At 36.7% G+C, this 18,828-nt stretch overlaps 1 protein-coding gene across 2 annotated transcripts; it reads right to left on the reverse strand.

The window, feature by feature from the left end:
• Positions 1-1,221: 1,221 nt before the first annotated feature.
• LOC131792649 (uncharacterized) lies at positions 1,222-8,279 on the reverse strand. 2 transcript variants are annotated; one of them, XM_066169274.1, is made up of 4 exons: positions 8,250-8,279; positions 7,946-8,005; positions 1,607-1,696; positions 1,222-1,400 (listed from the first exon to the last, which is right to left on the reverse strand). In XM_066169274.1, exons 1-4 carry the CDS (start codon positions 8,277-8,279, stop codon positions 1,344-1,346), a joined length of 237 nt encoding a protein of 78 aa, XP_066025371.1. In that variant the 3' UTR covers positions 1,222-1,343. The 2 variants fall into 2 exon arrangements, 1 of the variants encoding a protein (XP_066025371.1); XR_010718073.1 differs by lacking the exons at positions 1,222-1,400; positions 7,946-8,005; positions 8,250-8,279 and adding exons at positions 3,280-3,339; positions 3,565-3,694.
• Between the last annotated feature and the right edge of the window lie 10,549 nt (positions 8,280-18,828).

Genomic DNA, 18,828 nt, shown 5'->3' on the forward strand with positions numbered 1-18,828 from the left:
CAGTTCATGGTACGGTCATGAAAAATTGTATTCAAGCGTTCCAATCATAATCAAAGTCGATGTACTATAATTATTTAATTAGTTGTTTGTTGAGCATGCATGCATCAATGCGTTTTCTTCTCGACTTGTAAATGAGTTGTCAATCACGGTTAGCAAGTTTCTGATACGGAATCGAATGAATATAGTTTTTCCAATCTTGATTATTTCCTCAATAGAAACCTTCCTCAATTGAAATTTTTTTACATTCGACCCCCAGATTTTCTCGGTACATTTCGTACGTAAAGTCGATAAGATTTAAGTTAGCTCAAGTTTACGGTTGACCTTTGCTACTTTGAAAGAAAGAAAAAAAAAAAAAAAGAACGAGCGTTACAGGAGATATTACTTTGACACTGATAAGCATTTATCGAAAACGTGATACATCACATAAAACGTGCTCGTGGAATTATTTTTAAGATTACAATTCAAGATTCCTTTCAGTTCACCTTCCCTTACATGTGAAAGTCGGAGTTAACTTAGCATATTACAACATGTCAGGAACTTTGTGAACGTTCCTACGTGATCTTCATTGTTTGAGGAAGTACACTGCTTCAGGATTAAGAGGATAATCATTCAAATGCAGTTAAGAATAAACGAAGCAAGAGTAAATTTTTTGAGAAATCAATTGATTACTCGTGAAAATATGCGTTAACCTCAAGGTTTTCCGCTGAGTTTCTGCTTTTACATTGCGACTTGTTCCTTCTCAGCGAGATTTTGCATTTGGTGTAGATGAGAAAGAATTGATTTTTCAGAGAAGGAAAATGGCATGAGCATGCACGGCAATTTGTAGTTTAAAAAGGTTTCTAGAGCTTCACTTATCAATAATACAATACGTGATGAAAAGGAAGACAGAAGAACAAGCATGTGAAGATTTGAAAGAACGGGCTTTAATTTCACATACAAAGCTTATTCAACTGATTGATTGAAACAGATCGCAATATTTGTCTAATTCAAAGTTTTGATAGACTATTATTTAAAGTGATCCAACTGTTACCTAGCAGGCCCGTTTGTAATTTAGACTCGTGTTACAAATTTGCATCCGTGTCATGTGAGAATCACACTCATTTCTAGCCAATCAGAACTTAGTAATGTTTTTACCTATGTTTTAACTTTTGAGTTAAATGTACATATTCTGTATGGAGGGTACAAATGATGCGAATTTCCCGCATGAAGTGATAGTAATTTCTAACGGATATGATCATTAATTAATTCTGAACAAAGCCCTTCTGATAGAACCAGTTAGTCTCTTCTCAGTAACTCTGTTATTGTACATGGCTCTCTCTGTTTCAAAACGTTTCCTTTTAAAATCATCGCTTTGGCAGGGACAGCATAACAGCAAAGTAGGAAATAATTACCCCGACAATCTGGAACGAGAAATATCATGCCATTAGCAAAGAAAAAACGAGAAATAGCTTGTGATCAGAACAGAAGACGACAAAATGTTACGGAAGTAAATGCATTATTCGCTGTTAACAACTTATTTTAGCTGTTTTTTTTTTCAGTGAGAAGAGTAAGCTGCTTTTATTTCACAAGTAAAAGAAACCGTCAAGTGAGGTAGCAGAGAACTTACTGTTAGAGACATTGATTTGTTGATCACTGCCAGTCCGCCAACAGAAAGACCCTTTGATTCGCCTTGAAGTTCCAGCATAAACATCACCAACTAAAATATAAGTCCAAAAGTTTGTCACTTTAAGGGTGTTACTAAACTATGGATCAGCAGACTGCGAACCTCTAGAACCTCTGGAACCAGCGGAACCTGCGAAACCATTAGCTTTTTGTAAAAAAAAAAATTAATACTAATGAAATAAAATTAAAACTAAAAATACCTTAACACTTTTCGAAATTTCGTTTTCGGGTATAAAGAAGATAAAGTTGAAAGAGAAATTTTTTTTTTCAATCTAGTCAACCACAGGAAACTCACAGGAAACCCAAGCTCACACAGTGAGCCTCTGTGAATATGCAAATATGTTAGCGTTGCGTAATGGGTGAAATATAAGGATTTGAATGAAAATGAACATTCGCGCTCTCAACCTTAAAAATATCTGTTGTAGTTTTGAATAAGGATAAATTCACCTCACTCAAATAGTTGTTCTTTTGCATTGAGGGTTTTTTTTTAGTTTATCTGCCTAGTCCTCTACACAATCTTTCCAAGATGTGTCTGAGTAACGCCAACCAACGAATCCACTGGAGGCAAACCGCTGTGAATCGCGAGTTCGGACGCCCCGAACAACCCGAATTTCTACAGGCATATAACCAAGGTCAAGCGTAATTGTGTTCATCATTTGATTGAAAACATCCAAACGTTTAGGTACTAACTGAACACGAGGAGGAAAATATATATTAGAGAGTGAAAATTTACAAATAAGGAAAATATATACCTTAACGGTGCATTGCTTAACAGACGAAAAACAAAGACGCTGTTTCTTTTAAAAAAAGTGGACATAAAAATTGATCTAAAGGACTAAAGTTATACACAAAACCTGAAAAAATTACTCGACATAATTACGTAACATCACGCAACGGTACAAACATCAACCGCAAGTACACGATACGACTAATGAAACGTACAAACACTCACAGGTAACTAACTCAATATGACAATAATATAAGTTTCGCGATAACAATGCATCTCAGGCGATGATATTACTTTACGATCGTGATCTCATTCCAGCATCATGTTCAATGAAAAACAATTAAAGGCCGCCAATTCCAGCGTAAAGGAGGTGTTACTCGATATCGCGGTACCCAAACTGCTTTCAAATTATGGTTCAATTATTAACACACGGGGAAGGTGAGTGCTGATTGTACCTTGTGACATTACATACCCTTGTATAGTGAATGCCGCCACAGTTAAAGTTGGACGTCAAGGACATTTAAAACATATTTTCCTTTTCTAGTAATCTTTATACCCGAAAACAAAACTTAAAACAGTGTTAAGGTCCTTTCAGTTTTATCTTTTATTTCATTACTATTCTTTTACCAAAAATATCAGGTTCCGGAGGTTCCGCCGTCTACTGATCCAAAGTTTAATAACACCCTCACTTGAAAGCTCCATGCCTTACTTATCAAATTTACTTACTCTATTATTTGTTATATTTGGCATGCATAGATCACATCTATGATGAACAGGTCGGTTTAGAAACTACAGGCAAGCAGGGGCGTACAGAGAGACTGACAGAAAGCTGAGGGGAGACGCACCGACAGCAAAACGACTCGTGATTGATTATTTTAGGCGTGAATCACCTTTACTTCCTCGTCTTTTGAAATTGGAAATGCCTCCAAGTCCTTTTGAAAGCTGTGAATCTGGAATAAATTAGGTAAACAAAGAGATGAGAAATGATAAAAGATCTAGATTAAGTCTTAAGGTTAGACATAGAATAAACATTGATATGCAGCTTTGGTGGTGAATTTTGGGTGAAGCTGTGACGCAGGTAATTTATGCAAACATTAGAAAAAAACGTTCTACTACTACTACTCTAACTTTACTCCAGGTTAAAACTCGAAAATCTCCATTATGAATTACTTTACCTGTTCATTGACCTTTGACCCAAACACCATGATGATTGTCAGGGTACAAACAGCAAACAGAAAAAAAATGAGGGTACTGATATGAGACACAAATTTATGCCCTGGAGATGAGTTAACCACCAGATAAAAGTTAAAGCAAATTAGAGGAAGATATACAGAAACCATCCCAAACATAGGAAGGCGAAGCATCTTGTCAGCGAACTCGACCACCTCACAAAGCTTACGATGCTCCATTCTAAAAGTTGTTAGATTCAAAGTAAATGGACGCAGGGGCGATATTCTTTGGTGTAAATCTTCTAATAATGCTTCTAGAATACTGCAAGTGGTGCAGTAAAAAAGAACTGGTAGGAACCACGGTCCACAACCAACAATGAGGAAAATTACAGAAACTATTTCAAATCCAAGCCACTGACTCCAGGGCTCACTGTAAGCCACGTTTATTTTCAGCAGAAGAGACGTCATCAAAATGCCGGCTGTGGAGAAAATGGAGACGAACCCAAACACAATGATGCCTCTGGTTGACTTAGTTTTTACCTTTTCTAAACTGACAGTGGTGTTAATGGAACATAACTTCATCAGGAAATAGCCAAATCGGGACTTTCTTGTGTCGTTAAAGGGAACACAAAGTACAAAAAGACAAAGTGTTGCGTTGAGTGCTATTAACACGCACCATAAACTGAACAAGATGAACGTGTATACATCATCTCCATAAAAAATAGCAACAATGGCCATCACAACATTAATCCAAAACCCAGCGATCATCACACAACAGTTAATGATCGCAAGAATGCTTGGTTGTCTGTAATGACCAGATGAATGAGCCAATCGTTTCAAACTTGTATCTCCAAGGTACAAGCCGAACAACCTCAAAAGTTTTAACACCGGACTGTATATTTCGTCAATATTTTTCAGCAGTGGTTTGCTGACATTTTCCTGGTCTTCAGCTGGATCTTCCGCCGAAACATCGGTAGGTTGCACTGAACGTGGGGCAATCATGTCGTCAAACCTAAACACAAGAGCTACTGTAAGCTTCACTCTGAAAGTCACGCTTCCGAGCTAGCTGTTTTGATAAAATTCAAAGCTAACCACTAATTTTAAGTCACAAACCTGAAACCTCATTATTTCTATTTACTCTTCCAGTATTTGAAAAAAATAATTGCTTTTTTTCAATGTAATTGGGTTTGTAGACTGATAGAAATTGATACTGTAGTTCTTTGGTTGGTAAAAGTTTTAATAGCAGTAGCCTCCACTGGCTTTTTATGAAAAAAAAAATGCTTGTATAATTACCACATTTCCCTTTTTTCAAAAAAGGAGACGAAGATTCCTTTGCCGGTTTAGACTTTGAAAAATAATTTTTTAAAAAAAGCGTTTCACTTAATTCAATTAATAATTGCTTTTTTTTAGAAAAAGCGATGAGGTTTCATTTAATTGTTCAGTCTTAAAAAAATGATTGTTTTTTTTTTATCAAGAAAGCCGATGAAATGTTTGATCAAATAACTGCATTCAGTATTTGAAATAAAATTGCCGCAAACCACCAGAAAATTAGGAAATAAAATCTAATGAAAGGAAAAATCCATGTGTTAGTTTTGAGGAGATGAAGACCATCGTTCGTTTTTCAAAAGAAATGGTCATCTGAGGCCTCTATGCACGATATTTACTGTAATTCAATTATTATTCAATATTCAACGCAGGAGGCCTTTGCCAGAGCAACACTGTGTGCTGGTTTTTGAGGCTGCATGTCAAATTAAGACACTTTCCTGTCCACTTGTTACTGCTATCAATTAGGTAAAAGTCAATCTATATTAATGAAGACCTTGAAAGGGGGAATAGTTTTTATTGTGTGGTCGTCAAACAGGTGAAACATTTCAATTTTATTCGGACACAAAACAATGGGTTGTAAAAGCGTGGTGATATAGAAATTCATGGAAGCGTGGGAGTTGACGGATTTTTTCACCTTGTCATTGTCATGGGTCACGCACTATTATTAAAACGTTGTACAGCTAAGATGTAAAAATTTGCCAGATTGAAGAGGAACCCGTTTATCCAAAGATGAAACATTGTCGTAAACTAATTTCTGTATTTCTGATTACAGCGTGAAAGCGGTCGTAATATCAAGATATCTTTTCCCTCTGTGAACTATACTTTAGACGTAAAAATAGCATGAAATCCCTTAGAACCTGGAAACAGCGCCATCACCATTTCTTTCGTAAGAATTCGCCACGATGTTTCTCTTTCTGGATGCATTCTTCGTAAATGGCGAAGAGCCACGAAAGCTTCACAGCGAGACATATTCATGGGAGATGCATTTATGGTAGGCCTAAATGAAAATGATCCATCGGGAATTCTCCAAAAAATTTCTATAAATCTCATTTTTGTCTTCAAAAATATCTCGAAATTTTTCTCTAAAAATCTGAATAATCTCAACATTCTATCCAAATAATCATAAATTTGCGTAAAGTTTGAGAGTCGTGCGGTAAAATTGCGTGGAACCACCTTCAAACTGAATCAAAGTGATCATTTATTGCCACCAAGAGATTACAATCTCTTACTGCCACAGAATGTAAGAGATTTTTCAGTTTCTACTCCCTACATAGCTCTCTTTTAAACAAACCATAACAACAGAAGACAGTTCGGAGAGTAACATTTTCAGGGAGCCCACCTGGAAGCAATAGAAGGAGAACCAGTAAATTTGCTTTTGTGCTGTTGGCTGTATATTTCTCTAAATTATCGTCTACAAACCCTAAATGTTCTGAAAAAAACTTAAAATTTCTAAAAAATCCCCTTTGACTCTAAAAACCCTAAAAAACCGCTGATTTTGTATCTAGCCCTAATTCATGTTGGTTATATGCTTGTTGAATATACATGGAATGTTAAGTGTTCATGATCATTGAACAAGCTTTTATTTTAAATCGAAAATGATAGCTGGTGTGCCTCTCTTGGAAATATTTTCCTTAAACAGGTGAATGAGCTGTTATCTACAAAATGGTCCACCTCTTATGAATAAATAAGCGATGCCTATGCAGGGGGGTCCCTGTTGCAAAATGAATTTTTCTATTTAACTTCGTTTCCTTTGTTTGGTCATTACAAAAGGCTGTGTTACCTCCAATAGAATTACGTAATCAAGACTTGAATGCAAGCTAAAATTTTCACATTTTCTGAAGTGAGTTTTACTGTTTGTTTTGATTTTGAATCCCAGTTGGGAAATATCTTAACATTTCATGACATATATCTTGACTCGATTGAATCAAATAACGTAAGGATAACAGTTGAAGTCACTCTTTTACTATGATGATCAATTGTCAAGGTTCATTTGGAAAAGTTAGTACAGTAATTCGAGTGAAACTGGGTTTAAATAAGAACGAATAAGTTACTCAGACTAGCAAAATAGTACTGGCCTCTACGGCAATTCGTGATCTAAAAGTTATTCAAGTGCATATGATGTGATTACACATCAATGATATACTTACTTCATGACCAAAGGGTAGGTAGAAAATTAAAACAAGTGACATGAAGCTCATTCAACTGATTGATTGAAATAAATCACAATATTTGTCAGATTCAAAATAAAGAGACTGTCATTTAAATTGATTCAACCGTAAACTTGGCAGGCCCGCTTGAAATTTGCACTCGTGTTACAAATTCGCACCCGTGTCACATGAAAATGCATTAAATTTCATGATATTTCGTTGTTTCCTGTTCTTTTTGTTTTTTTCTTTATGATCCATCAAGTATTTTTGCTCGCCCGGAACTGGCCTAAACGCAGCACGTGAACGAATATCCCCCAGCTAAAACTGGGTGATATCCCAGAATACCACTTAAGTTATTTTCCCCAACTTTTAAACCTTACGTTCACTACGATAAGTCGTTATTTAAGATAAGAGAACGTTTTTTGGTTTTTAAGAAGAAAGGAAATATTTTTTGTCCACAAAGTCGTACCAGAGAACGCTCGAAAGAAGACATTCCACACTTCCTACAGTGAGCTGTTCAGTTGTAAAAGTTTTTTCACGTACGTTGAATAATATTTGAAGGATAATAAACACAATGGCCTCTGTTTTGCTCGAAAATATGCTCATACATTAGCCGTTAGACATTATCTGTTCCACGAAGCTCACAACTTTTGTCGAGTTTCGCTCTCGGAAAACTCTTCCCATCTAGGAACAAACAATGTTCGCGAACAAATATCTGTGCATATTTTCGCGAAAAATAGAGGCTATTGTTTACGTATTTGGCTGGGATAGGTCACATCTATAATGAACGGGTTGGTTAAGAAACAGGCAAACAGAGGCGCACGGCGAGACAGCCAGAAAGTTGAGTGGAGACACACCGACAGCAAAACGACTCGTGAGAACAATTGGAACTGGTTATTTTAGGCGTGAATCACCTTTACTTCCTCGTCTTTTGAAACTGGAAATGCCTCCAGGTCCTTTTGAAAGCTGTGAATCTGGAATAAATTGGGTAAACAAAGAGATAAAAAAGTACAAATAACTAGATGTTAATACAGCTTAATTCAGTCTTAAGGCTACACGTAGACCAAGCATTGATATGCAGTTTTGTTGAATTTTGGGTGAAGCTGTGGTGCTGGTAATCTATGCAAACCTCAGAGAAGATCGTTAATAATTCTTCAACTACTCTAACTTTATTCCAACCTAAAATTCGTCGAAAATCTCTTATAGAAATTGATTCACCTGTTCATTGACTTTTGACCCAAATGCCATGATGATTACCAGAGTACAAGCAGCAAACAGAAAAAAAAAATGAGGGTACTGATATGAGACACAAATTCATGTCCTGGAGATGAGTTAACCACTAAATAAAAGTTAAAGCAAATTAGAGGAGGATATACAGAAACAACCTCAAACACAGAAAGGCGAAGCATCCTGTCCGCGAACTCGACCACCTCACAAAGCTTACGATGCTCCATTCTAAAAGCTGTTAGATCCAAAGTAATTGGACGCAAGAGTGATATTTTTTGGTGTAAATCTTTTAATATTGCTTCCAAAATACAGTAAGTGATTCAGTAAAGAAGAACCGGTAGGAACTACGGTTCAAAACCAACAATGAGGAAAATTACAGAAACTATTTCAAATCCAAGCTACTGACTCCAGTGTTCATTGTCAGCCACGTTTATTTCCAGCAGAAGGTATGTCATCAAGGTGCCAGCTGCGGAGAAAATGGAGACGAATCCAAACACAATGATGCCTTTGGTTGACTTAGTTTTCACCTTTTCTAAAATGGCAGTGGTGTTAATGGAACATAACCTCATCAGGGAATAGCCAAATCTGGACTTTCTTGTGTCGTTGAAGAGAACACAAAGTACAAACAGACAAAGTGTTGCGTTGAGTGCTATTAACGCGCACCATAAGCTGAACAAGATGAACGTGTACATTTTATCTCCACAAAAAATAAAAACAAAGGCCATCACAAGAAGTATAGGCCAAACGTTTCAAACTTGTATCTCCAAGGTACAAGCCGAACAACCTCATGAGTTTTAACACCGGACACTATATTTCGTCAATATTTTCGAAAGCGTTTTACCGACATTTTCCTGGTCTTCAGCTGGATTCTCCGACGAATCATCGTTAGGTTGCACGGAACGTGAGACAATCATGTCGTCAAACCCAAACACAAGAGCTACTATATATAAGCTTCACTCTGAAAGTCACGCTTCTGAGCTGCTTTGACAAAATTCAAAACTAAGGGCTAATTTTGATTCATACCCTTTCACCTCATTATTTCTACTTGGTTTCCGAGTCTTTAGAAATGAGCGTAGCTTGAAAGTTCATTTAAAAAAAAAAAAGAAAGAATTTTAAATGATGAATTTCTTTTTCAAGTATGTCAGTGGTTGACGAATATACGAATGACAGTAAATTCACAAATAATAGAGTGAGTGCAATGAATCGTTCTTGTTATGATTTCGGTTTCCAAATTATATCATACGAACACCACGGGGTTTCCGCTATTGAAACTCGTAGTTTTTTATTTATTCAATTGAGCTTCCCTTTTGACCGTAATACTGAGATTGCAAACAAAAATTTTGGTCAGCTAACCGTTCTCAAATACGTATTTGAAAAAAGAACTAAGACAATCGGGGGAAATTGTATGAAGAGTCTTCCTGATAATAAGCGTAAGCTCTGAAGTTAATGTCAACGTGTGTCACTTTCTACACACGAAATGACCATATGCGGCTTTTTTACTTTTATCAATTCTTCAACTTTACTAGCTCCTCAAGCTGATCATAAAGCAGGATAGCTAAGTAAGTCCGTCATTGAAAGATAGCATGCTCCAATAACGTGCTTGGAGCTCCAAGGGAGATCCCTCCCCTTTTCAGTATACATCTTGTTATATCATATCAACTACGGTGTTATACAAAGATTTCTAGCCTTGAGAAAAGCGATAACAACACACGGAAATAGAGGATATAACATGGCTGCGCGGGGATACGAATTTTATCTTCGAGCGCTGAAGAGATACTTTCAGCACGGGAAAATAAAATTCGTATCCCCAAGCGGCCATGTAATGTTCTGTATTTAGATACTGGTGAAATTCCTGCACGAAAGAAAACTTTTTTTTTTATTTATTTTCGAAACAGCAAAATAGTGCAATTGAAGTGGTCACCTATCGAAAAATAATCTTCCTGAATGTTCTTCAAGCTTGGAAAAAGTATCGATGTGAAAATTTGGCAGCTCACTGAGAAAGTCACAGGTAACTGTGCCGTCTTCACACCTCGAAGCCATTTTGTGAATGAAATTTCAAAAGAACCAGCCGCGTGCCTAAGCGGGAAGCTCTCTTGTAATTGGCTAATCATGTTAGTAACCATGGCGACACCAATATCCTCACACGTGAAAGATAAAAATAGTACTTCACTGCGCGCCATGAAGATGTGATTTTTTAGTAAAGGAAAAATCCTCGTATGTCATCAGTATCTATATAATAAAAAAAATATAATTTTTTTTCACGTGCGTTTGATATCGCTAATCAGCCGCTGACACGTCACTCGCCTTTCGCACCACTCGTTAAATCGAGCGAAGCCTTCACCATTCTCAATCCAAGGTCGTTTGTGGTCTCCCAAAAAGTCTTTAACCTGAAACTTATCAATTTTATTTGCACAGACAAAAAAACATTTTTAATCTACACAGCCAGCTTTTATGGCTATCAAATTTACTCCTATTAGCTTTATCGGGAAATATTGAATCTCTTTAAATAGAAGCCCTGTAATTGTGTACGGTAGCTATAGAACAATTTCATTTTGCATTTATTACAACTGAAGAAAAATAAGCTATACCTTTCACAATGCCTAACCCTGTCAGGATTTTAATTATTACGAAAATCTTTGAGGCTGTTTATTTCGTTTAGGCGTTTATCGTTAACGGTAAGAATTTCTACTGTTTCTACTTTTTATTTCTACTTTCTATCTGAATTTTTTCAGATTATGGCTGCTAAAACGCTGAAAAATCCGTATTGCATACTGACAGTGACTTTCAAACTTTCCTAGAAAGGGAAGAAATTCAAAATATGGAAAGAAAAACCGAAGTTACGTAATCAGTGGCTTTGGTGATGACATTTCTAACGACTGAGAACGAAAATCGACCACTGGAAGATTTGACACAGGCCGATTTTGGCCGTGTACCAGACATATTTCTTCTGTCGGTAAGGACCAAGTCAATAACTGAGAATTTTGTGAATTGAAAATTACGCCCATTGTTTGTTTTTGTAGTGTTTCAACGCATTTCGAGCCGAGCGCCAACGCACTGTACGATTTTTATTCGGAGATTGTCGATCCTTTATTTTTATTCATTAAAATAATTGACTTTTCTTCTCAGTAAAGGGCTATTGTGTTTATATAATAAACAAAATAATACATGGTTGTTTGTGGATATGAATTCTTTCTTCTCGTGTTCAACTCAACATCTCACTCGCTCGCTGCGCTCGCTCGTGAGCTATCGAGTTAAACACTTAAAGAGAAACTCCATATCCACGCGCGCCTATGTATTATTCTCTATTTATCATATCCTTCACTCGCAGTTATTTAGTGCGTGCACTATGAAAGTAGTCTCGTAGCCAGGTGCTATTGTGTAACTGTAAATGAGATGACAACCGCTTGACCGTAGAAGATCTGGGTACGAGACTACTTCGGAAAGCCCGATAAATTCCGCAAGGCTTGATTTTGATCGCCAAAAGCGAGATAACAAATATTCCACTAACCTCGTTTTCTCTGATCGTACTGCAAGTTACGGAACCTATCTTCCCCGAGTGGATTCATGATGGCCCCCGCACTTTTATAGCGTATGGGCCACAAATCCGATCGGAAAAAAGTCGGTTCGTAATTTACAGTTTGGACCTCGAACACGGTTAACAAGAGGTATTAAACACTTCACGCCGCTGACTTACAGATGATTTTTCCCTTCCTTTAAAGTAGACTTAATGGGATTTCGAGACGCTAATACCAGATTATATTGTCGCTAATAGAGCGAAAGCATACGCCCTTGAAAATTTTGGTTTTTTTTTTGTTGTGCTGTGGGATGATTCTGTAAGAAATATCAAATTTTAAGCAATGATCAGGAGGCTGATCAGGGGTAATCAACTTTAAGGTCAATACTTAGACAGATAAAATCCAATCGTTAGCTGTCTCTCTGCTCATTTAATGCACATAAATGACATTCAGAGCAGCTAAATTTTGACGACGGTTTGGTAAAGTTCCAAGGGCCCCTCAATTGATTTATAAACATAAGAACAGACGTGCAAACAATTTATTTGAAAGCAAAGTCAAGAAAATTACAAAGCTTTATTTCTCAAACTTCTTAACTCTTTGTCTGAAAATTAAGGTAAACTGGCTCTGACACTCCCATGATCAAAAAGTAATTTTGCAGATGACCCAAGTTTTGGGGCGACAACGAAACAAACAAAACAGAAAAAGAATACAGGCCTTTTGGACATCATTCCTGAAATCAAACAAACTCTTAGATTATCATTGTTTTATATTGTCACTTGCAGCACTCATTCTCACAATCTTCACCATCATTCTCATAACACTCGTCCATACAATTTTCATCTCTCTGCCCATGCGCACACGGATCGTTGAAGATCTTTTTGAAGATTCGTCTAGCAATGTTTTCTATATGACAAAAAAATCTCATTTTTAGATCCTAATTAAGGAGTGTCTTAATTATTTTCCCTTTAGATGTAAACGCAATCGTTCCGACAAATTCACAGCTTACAACTAACAAGACATCAAATGCGGCGTCCATTCCAATTTAGTACGATGAATGTTGTTAAATAAGCTTGTATCTTTTTTCAAATAGGCAGCCATAAATCTTATCGTAAAGCCTGTTCCAAGGTATAATTGATATTGAATATACGTTGGGGGCTTGTGTTGTGCAAGTAGAGAAGTCCACACAGAAGTTTCAATCAATATAATACAAAACGCATTGATCTGTATTATTCGTATATACTGTTTAGTCACCAGCTTAATTTCAAACGGGGTAAGATTTTGTTTCTTTATGTAAATCTTTTCAGGAGTTATTATGGGATTTAAAGTATGATTTTATTGGCTCAGAGCCGATTCTATGGCTTCGTCACTTACCGTCATCGACAGAATTTGACGTCACCGATAAAATCATAACTGCCAAAATGATGGCTAGGTACGCAGACTTCATGCTGATAATTGGGTCAAACAAATCTTCAAACAAACCCTGAAATATGCAAGGAATTATAAATTATGAGATGACCATCGATTGAGCGCACATCATCTGAGAGAGAACACAAAAGAGAAATATACGTATGCAACGAAATTCTAGGTCTTGTTTTGTTAAGGTTGAATCAAAGTCGTATGTTAGCATAGATTTCAAAGCTGTGAAATATCATAAAGAAAAGCCTGTATGGGTCCAATTCACCATCTCTCACCCAATTTTTTTTTAGTGGATATCAATAGACAAAATGTTCGTCTAATAAATACGATGCCTTCATTTTGTTCACATATTCGAACAAAAGAGACCATTCCGGCTCCAAAGGATAGGAGGGATTACTTTTATTATGCAAGATAAAGCTCGGAATGTTGTAATCATAGGTCACTAGGTTACTTTACTGCAAACCTCTTTGAGTGGTATTTCAGTTTCTTAAAGTTAAACTATCAGGGTAGAAAAGTTAAGGGCGTAACATAATTTTTGCTTAGATCGCCAAAGGAAGACTTCCACTGCAAACTTAATCGTTAAGAGTGAAGGAAAAAAATACGGTGATATTGCGAACAAAGCCATTTGATTATTAGTCCAATTGACTGAATATGCACATCAATAACATGTAATTGCTCTCAGAGCTTTTGACGCTGCGAATCGCCGATTTTAAAAGAGCCAAATCCTGGTGTTTTTCTAAGCATCCTGATTATTACGCCATTTGAAGGAACTGAGTTCCAGTGAAAGCACTTAAAGGGAATGGAGCAGCGATAGAGTGGACATGCAAAATTTCAGATAAACCACGAGTTCCTTCGGTTTGTTTCATGACAAAAGATTTCTAGTGATTAACCAAGCACGACGACCAATTATGAGACATATGTAAACGTCAGCATTGGAGAGAATAAGGAGGTTCTTCTTGCATTCGTGTTGCTTTTCTTGGGTTAATAAGTTTCCTCGATTAGACAACAGGACAGCGAGTGTAACAGTTCATTCTGTTAGGATTCTGCCTTGTCCAGTTAGCTTGGAAATGAAGAAAAAAACAGCAGAGCTATTGGGTTACAGAATGTCATGTCATGTCCAGTTGGAAGATCGGGCACTACCTCTGAGTAAATATGTTTTTTGAATAAATCATGTGCGCGTTAATCCACTTGTTCTCTTCAGGTTGTTTGCTTTACCTTCTTGGTGCCTTTTTTAGTTCGTACGTCATGAATTGTATAGTAGCCTCTCAATATCATAATGATGAAAACTACATACACAAGTTTTTAAAACGTTTCAAATAACCAAGAATTCTCTCTTTTATGGCCTTGACTATTTACCGTGCAAACTGTGTTTAAGTATTAGTAAATACCATTCAGTTACCAATTTCGTTCTAAGACTCTTTTCCTTTTCATGTCTCCTCCATGGAAAGCTTGGATTATTGCTTAGTAAATTTGTCCATCCAAATACACTCTTACCTTTACATCTGACTTTGATCTGTCACTGAAAAACCACTCTGAAAGAGGTTTGCAGTAAAGTAACCTAGTGACTTATGATTACAACATCCAGAGCTTTATCTTGCATAATAAAAGTAATCCCTCCGATCCTTTAGAACCGGAATGGTCTCTTTTGTTCGAATATGGGAACAAAATGAAGGCATCATATTAATTAGACGAACAGTTTGTCTATCGATATTCACTACAAAAATTGGGCAACGGATGGTGAATTGGACCCAGGCTAGGATCTAACTTCTGCGATGCTCGACAAGATTCCATGGTCATGAACAATGGAAACAAATAGTCGATTTTATCGCGAATAACACCATTTGATCGTTAGCCAGTTAATCCCGAGAATGGTCTAACAATTGATTGAATATGCAAAAAAAAAAAAATAATAATAAAAAGATCATTAATAGTAACCAAATGCTTTCGGAGCTTTGGAATTTGGTCTTCTTATTGAATTAGAAAATAATATATAGATTTAGCCAAGCCTAAAAGCGGAGCTCTTATTACTTTACTTTCCAGCCCTACGTTACACTGAATGAGAACTGTAATAAAACTATCTACTGGCAAGTCTTTGTATTATATTTCAACCCAACCATTTCCTCAACATATAAACACTATTACAAAGTAATTGGTAAGGGAAATGGAAAACTTGTGGCATATACACCATGTTTGAAATGCCATGACCATAGTAAGCTAACAGGATTGAGGAGGATGTATGTGGGAATAGGCCCTCTTGTTTGATGACTTTGTTGCATTTATGGCAAATCCAATATTCTATGATGAGCACTCAGACCTTTTGAATCCCCGATTCTGGAAAACCCTAATGCCAGTTTTTGTTTTCAAGCGCTTTGATTATTACGCTATTTGAATTAACTGAGTTCCAATGAAAGGACAATAGAGCAGCGATATAGTGCGTTAAGCCTTATTACTTAGGCATGCAAAATTTCAGATAGGCCACAAGTTCTTTCTGTTTGTTTCATGACAAAGGGACCAACAGTTTGTCACTTTACAAAATAACTCAGCAAAGCGTATCTGAAGATTATCCATAAATGACGACCAGTTATATGAGACATTTGTAATCGTCAGTACTGTAGTAAAGTACAGTAAAGTAACCTAATGACTGGACCACACCCTTGAGAGCTTAATCTCTAATAACAAAAGTAATCCCCCGATCCTTTGGAGCCGGAGTGGTCTTTTTTTTGTTCAAATTCAACTCACATATCAAATGGAAGAACTTCCGCGGAGAAATTTAAATGATATTTTTCACTTTGCCTTTAATTTAACTTTAAGAAAAAAAAGACGGATTCTATCGACTGGCGGACTGGTTGACTAGCCAGCAAATCGACCGTTTAACTTATAAGGAGAATTTGCGAATAAGGAAGAAAAAAGAGAATTAAAAAAAAAAAAAAAGAAGAAGAAAGGAGAGTCACATGCGAGGAAAAAATCCGCGTTTATTTCAACTTTTCAACCCTAATAGAGATATTTCACGACATGTTTATTTCCTTTAGATTTCGTGGCTTTATCAAGCTTTGACTACTTGCAACAGCTATCTTCACAAATTCTATCTGGTTCTCCAAGCTCATCCACACAAAACTCTAAACAGTTCGGGTCACGACAGGGGTCTCTGGCTACAACATTGAAGAATCGCTCCACGTCATTTTCTATCAAACAAAAGTTCCTCGTTTTAAGTGCGACACAAAACAACATTGGAACTACATGCAAGCTTAATATAAGTGTTGTTTACAACTCTTTGAAACCAGATAAATTAAGAAGGTCCTGTTTTGGTAAATATCTGTTAATTTCTATGTCTATAAGCTCTTTTCTTTGACCTTTCAGAAACTTCATTGGAAGTGCAAATTATTCATCGAAGAAACGTCTTCATTAGGGTATGAAATGATCCTCATTGATGAGTAAGTTTTTTAAAAATTCACACTCATAGACAAAGAAACGTTTTCAAGTTCTAAAAATTTCCGATAAATTTCAAACACTGAGACTAAATTTCCAAAATCTGCTGAGTCTCTCGACATTTTCATCTTCCCATTTGAATTTTCTTTTCAGTCAGTTCATGATATACACCATTGATTTTGCGCATCTTACCCATTTACTCACCTTGCTCAATAGAACGTGACGTTACCGATACAATCATGACTGCCAAAATGATCAAGTACAAAGTTTTCATGGTTGATATGTAACTGGAAAAAAAAAAGAAAAAACTTCAGAACATTACTAAAAGCAGACACATTAGGGCCACAGACCTGACCCAAAGGTTTCGTAACTACACTTTTTCGAAATAACTGAGATCCTACGACGACTCTGATTGGTCGAGAATACTGCCAAGACGAGAGCATGTAAAACGCTTAGGAAGTCTTAGATTCCTGCATAATTCAGGGCAATATTTTGTAAAGCTATGGATGTCTTCTTTCTGTGTTTGTCTCATCTAAACATAAGTATGTTTGGGAGAGCTCTTAAAAAGGTTTAAACGGAGACGCAATAAAAGCAAAAAACCAAAAACAATAACAAAAAAGAGAAAAACCCCAACTTTTCGAGGCAGATAAGTTTAACACTACCTTTACCCGATTGTAACCAGCTACAGCAATTATTTAGGAGCAGCAAGAAAACTTAAAAAAATTGGGTGTTACCGTTTGATTTTCGACCTACTTCAATCGCGCTTCTTTCACCAGGGTTTAACTCACACTATACTTTATTTCATGCATATCATTTTGCCATCTCCACCCGCAAATAGCAAAAGCTAGACGAGGCAGGCGGAAATTAAAATTACCAAAAGCTGGAATTTTTTCGGGTAAAAATCACCAGGATCTGTTAAAAAATAGATTAAAAAGCAAATATCAAGTTAGAGCTTTGAGTCTTTGTACCAACAGTCGTGATGCACGCGGGCACATGAATTAGAAAACAAGCTCAGCGACCCACCACGTATAAAGCTGTTTGAACACGCTCTAAACACCAATATGTCGTCTATCAGCTAATTTTCTCTCTTTTCTGGGCGTGAGAAACGCTAACGAACAGGTAAACTGATTGAATTACTATGACGTCACGAATCGTGTGATTGGTTCACACTGATAGGTCGACTTTTAATTGGCTTAGGCAGAATGAAATTAGAATGAGAAAAGTAATTAGTGAAATTCATAGAGAGAAAATTGACTGACTAAAAATAAATATAAAATTGTCATGTAAAAACGATTGAGTATTGTCTAGGTAAGAAATTACAGTCATTGTCTGCTTGAGAATGAGATGAGAAGATGAGAAGCCGCCATATCATGTGGCTTTCTAAGTCACCTTTTAAAACATGGAATGAGCGAAAGACAGCCTTAGGATTTGCCAAGGAAATAAGCAGCGAGTTCATAAACGCCTTGCTACACAGCATTTCGGAGGAAAGTAAAAAAGAAAGCACCCCTTGGCACCCGGGAGACCGTCACACGAGGAAACCTTCACGATCGATCACAAGCTTAATCCCGTCAAGTTTTTACTTACTTTTCTTTCCCGGTGAAAATAGATTCAAAGATACATTTCTCTAAAATTTAAACTTGGTATTTTCTATTCTTTACGCGTATTTTGACACTGTACATATTTATTAAACGTGGAGCACTTATCCTTTGCCGAATCCTTTCTTTGAGGCCGGTGAATGACACTGACAAAAGTTCAAGGTCTCCCGTCTCTTCTTAGAGCGTTTGCACGTCAAAATGAGCGATTCCCTGTTAATTCCATCGCCGTTGTACACTTATGCTTCCAGGAATGTAATTTTTGGGGCTGATATTTCAGCCGTGAATTTTGTTGTATTGTGGCAGCCTTACAAATTCTTCTGTTTTGTCTTTGGTTGTGCTCCACACACAGAAAACGTCGTCATAATACCTCTTCCGAACTAGCGCTGTAGTTGCGCTCTGGGTGGTAAATTCCTTTTCATTTGTTTTTTTAGCATGAGTATATTGGCAAGAGCAACCGTTTTGGTTTTTAATGCCGTTCCGTAAGTTTGTGAGGAACAACAATGAGTTTCCAGAGAACAACAAAAACAAGTGCGCGCAAAGCACACTGGTTAAACGTAGCTCTTCAGGAAGTAAGGAAATCATCTTCTGTTAATCTGCAGTTCGAAAAGAGATTTTCAT

This window comes from Pocillopora verrucosa, chromosome 6 (genome assembly GCF_036669915.1).
Source record: "Pocillopora verrucosa isolate sample1 chromosome 6, ASM3666991v2, whole genome shotgun sequence".
Lineage (NCBI taxonomy): Eukaryota > Metazoa > Cnidaria > Anthozoa > Scleractinia > Pocilloporidae > Pocillopora > Pocillopora verrucosa.